The following is a 3,460-nucleotide window of genomic DNA, read 5'->3' as shown; positions in this document are numbered from 1 at the left end:
GGCAATGGTGTTAATATATTTTTCAAATGGTAATTCCACAACAATAAAAGTGTTACGCAATGATCGTCCACCTTCAGGCAAATATAAGTTATATTATACATTGCTGTAAACTCAGCAGCCCTTGACTTGGAATGTAGGATTGACCTCTGTAAAAAAACATTGAAGCATCCACTGAGGAACTGTTGCAAAGAAACCATCCCTTCCGATCTCACCCTGGGAAGCCTACCTATTTAAGGACAGCGTTAATAAATAGAGAAATGAAATATATATATATATCTAGCTATATCAATTTATCTATATTTATATATATATATATATATATATATATATATATATATATATATATATATATATATATATATATATCTATTTATCTATATATATCTATCTATCTATATCTATTTATCTATATATATATATATATATATATCTATATCGATATATATATCTATATCGATATAGATATATATATATATACTTGTATATATATATATATATATATATATATAATTTTTTTATTATATTTATTTTTTCATTTAAGTAGAGGAAATGGTAGCTTAAGTCGAGCTTCCAGCTTTGTACAGGCTACAGGACTCCGCTAATGTTCAGTAGAGTAGAATGTGAAGGGTAAATATTACAGAGCTTCCATGGCAATGGAAGATTTGTAAATTGCAGTTATAGCCAACTGTTTATTAGATATGTAGTGACAAAAATAATTACTTCACTGTAATACAAATTATCATGATAAATAGCACCTCTAGTGAAAGTTGAGAGGCTATTACGGCATGTAAAAATAATGTTTCCTTTATAACTGTAGATATAGTAAATATGACTGATTGTGCAGGTGGCAACCGAGTTAAACTTGTGTTATGGCTTTCCTCTAGTGCACTTTCAACTTGGGTTATTTGATCTTTAAATATAAAATTGACCTAATTCTGTCAATTTCCTATATGGGACAAATATTAAAACATACATTATTATTCACCTTTCATATAAACTCTAATACTTGAGGCCTATTTGAAAGTTTTGATGGACTGAATTTGGAACTGTCCGAAAGGGTTTACAAAGAACAAATCGCTTTATGCATTTACTAAACACTTCATCTCTTATTCCATAAATTAAGGGACTAATGAACCTTGGAAGACACATGAAGAAGAAAAAGTTGATTAACGGTAACATGTAAAGGTGTTTTCTAAGGTACGCTTCTGTTATGGTGTAAGTGAAAGCTGTCAGGCATAGCAGGAGCTGAAACGCGTGGAGTATAACGGTTTTTCCAGCCTTGGAGGCAAAAGACTTTCCTGAGTTGATCTTTAGAGCCACCAACATGATCTTGATGTAGGTGAACACGATTATCAGCCCCACCAGGGAAAAAGTTAAAACATGGGTGATAGACCACAAGTTGTTTTGAGCTTTGCTAAACATAAAAACGGATCTCACACAAAGACAGTAAAAGGGAAAAAAATTATTTTCAACTGAAAAGCACAGAATAATGAAATCTGCAAGATTGGGTATAAATCCAATTATCCAAATCACAGCAATGGCCACAAATGATTTCTTTCTAGTGCAAAATGCTGCATGTCTTAGTGGGAAACAGATGGCAATATATCGTTCCAAGCACATGACTGCAAGGTTGTACGGAGTCACCGCAAATCCCATAGTGGACAATGTGACTAGTATGTAACAAATGGGGACAGGGAAATAAATTAAATATGCTGTCGTAAAGAACACAAAAAGTCCTAATGTAAGATACACTGTGTCATTGATGAGCATGTGTATAAATAAGATGTAGCGAGCGTCCTCTTGCACATGAGCAGTGGTGAAGTAGACACTTAAGATTATGGCCATAAAATAAATAAAAAGGCAGAAGCAGATCAGTGTTAGGCTTACTAGAACCAAGTACAGTGTGTCCGAGTGAAGAAAAGCAGCCTTGATTGCAGTGTTAATGAACGTAGAATTCACCATAACGAAGTGCAGCTCGATCTTAGGTTTTGAAACTAAAATGAACAAACAATGTTTTATTAGGGACACAAAATTTAGGATACAAAATTTAGACAGAAAATAGGTTTATATTGTACAAAATAATGAATATAAAAATCAATTTACAATTATGAACTGATTTCTAGAGATGACACTAAGTTTTGGTTTATCCACATACCATTAATTTTACAGCAGATGTAGTAATCATTGTTCTAATTGTCATGTCCCTAGCAGATTTTAGTCAGTTATCATTTAAATGACCATGTTATCTAAAGATATCCAAATACACAAGAGTTGTTCAATGAAATCCATTTAACTAAGACAGCTAAAAATTGCTGACCGGGTGCAAGGAGAAAAAGAGGTTGTGATGAGTGTAGGATGCCGGGTATATTAAGTCTGCATGGCACGGTGGCTCAGTGGTTAGCACTTCTGCCTCACAGCACTGGGGTCATGAGTTCAATTTTCCGACCATGGCCTTATCTGTGTGGAGTTTGTATGTTCTCCCCCGTGTTTGCGTGGTTTCCTCTGGGTGCTCCAGTTTCCTCCCACACTCCAAAAACATACTAGTAGGTTAATTGGCTGCTATCAAAATTGACTCTAGTCTCTCTGTCTGTGCGTATGTTAGGGAATTTAGACTGTAAGCCCCAATGGGGCAGGGACTGATGTGAGTGAGTTCTCTATACAGCGCTGCGGAATCAGTGGCGCCATATAAATAAATGGTGATGATGATGATGATGACAAAGTCTGCATGGCATCTCCTCTCTACTGGTAATGTAGGTCACGCATTGTGGAGCTTTATGTACATGTATTTTGGATGTATGGTGTATTACATGTTTCTAAGTGTACCCAGACAGGTCCTATAGGTACAGCTAGATGACCCATCTCCCCTAAAAGAGCTGCTTTCACCCAGGTTACCAGGAAACCGAGCCAATAAGAGGCATCATGAGAATTTGCGCTAGCCACTGGCTAAAAATATTGCTGGACTACCGGCAATAGTGGTCCGCCATGTTGTGCAAGAGGTGAATCAGCTCTGGGGCCTTTTTCATAAGCTGAAACACTAATGAATTAAGTCAGTATAAGAGCAGAGACTTCTTTTAGATACAATATATTTTGCTGCCTAACAAATGGGTGACCATTGTTCTTTACTGAAATCAGATAAACTTCCTGGATACACTCACTTCAGGGTGTCTGCTGCATCCTGAGGACTTGGTGGAGGCTAGATGGCCACCCTCTGAATTTCAGGTAACCAATTCAGTGGGGATGCATTATTTAAAAGCTGCCTTGCTGAAACCACACCACCATGAGAATGGGAGCAGGTTTAGAAGGGGGAGCTCAGCTATTAGCTGGTGGTACTGATGAGGGGTTACTACTCCTGTTGGACTATTTCTGCTGTTACAGTGTGTATCTACCAAAATCAGGAGGACATCAAACTTAGTTCCTGTCCTGCTGGAAGATAAGTGAATGAGTGTGTTAGGTGCATGGG

At 36.6% G+C, this 3,460-nt stretch overlaps 1 protein-coding gene across 1 annotated transcript; it reads right to left on the bottom strand.

Annotated features, from left to right (window-relative positions):
• Window positions 1–999: 999 nt before the first annotated feature.
• Window positions 1,000–1,962, bottom strand: LOC142139774 (odorant receptor 131-2-like). The gene has a single exon (XM_075197644.1). The coding sequence runs from the start codon at window positions 1,960–1,962 to the stop codon at window positions 1,000–1,002; it is 963 nt and encodes a 320-aa protein (XP_075053745.1).
• Between the last annotated feature and the right edge of the window lie 1,498 nt (window positions 1,963–3,460).

This window comes from Mixophyes fleayi, chromosome 2 (genome assembly GCF_038048845.1).
Source record: "Mixophyes fleayi isolate aMixFle1 chromosome 2, aMixFle1.hap1, whole genome shotgun sequence".
Classification (NCBI taxonomy): Eukaryota; Metazoa; Chordata; class Amphibia; order Anura; family Limnodynastidae; genus Mixophyes; species Mixophyes fleayi.
The sequence above is the reverse complement of the archived record's forward strand: the minus strand, read 5'-3'. Positions and strand labels throughout refer to the sequence as shown.

Excerpts from the sequence above, each read along its gene's own strand:
- LOC142139774 (XM_075197644.1), bottom strand. The coding sequence starts at position 1,962 with ATGGTGAATTCTACGTTCATTAACACTGCAATCAAGGCTGCTTTTCTT.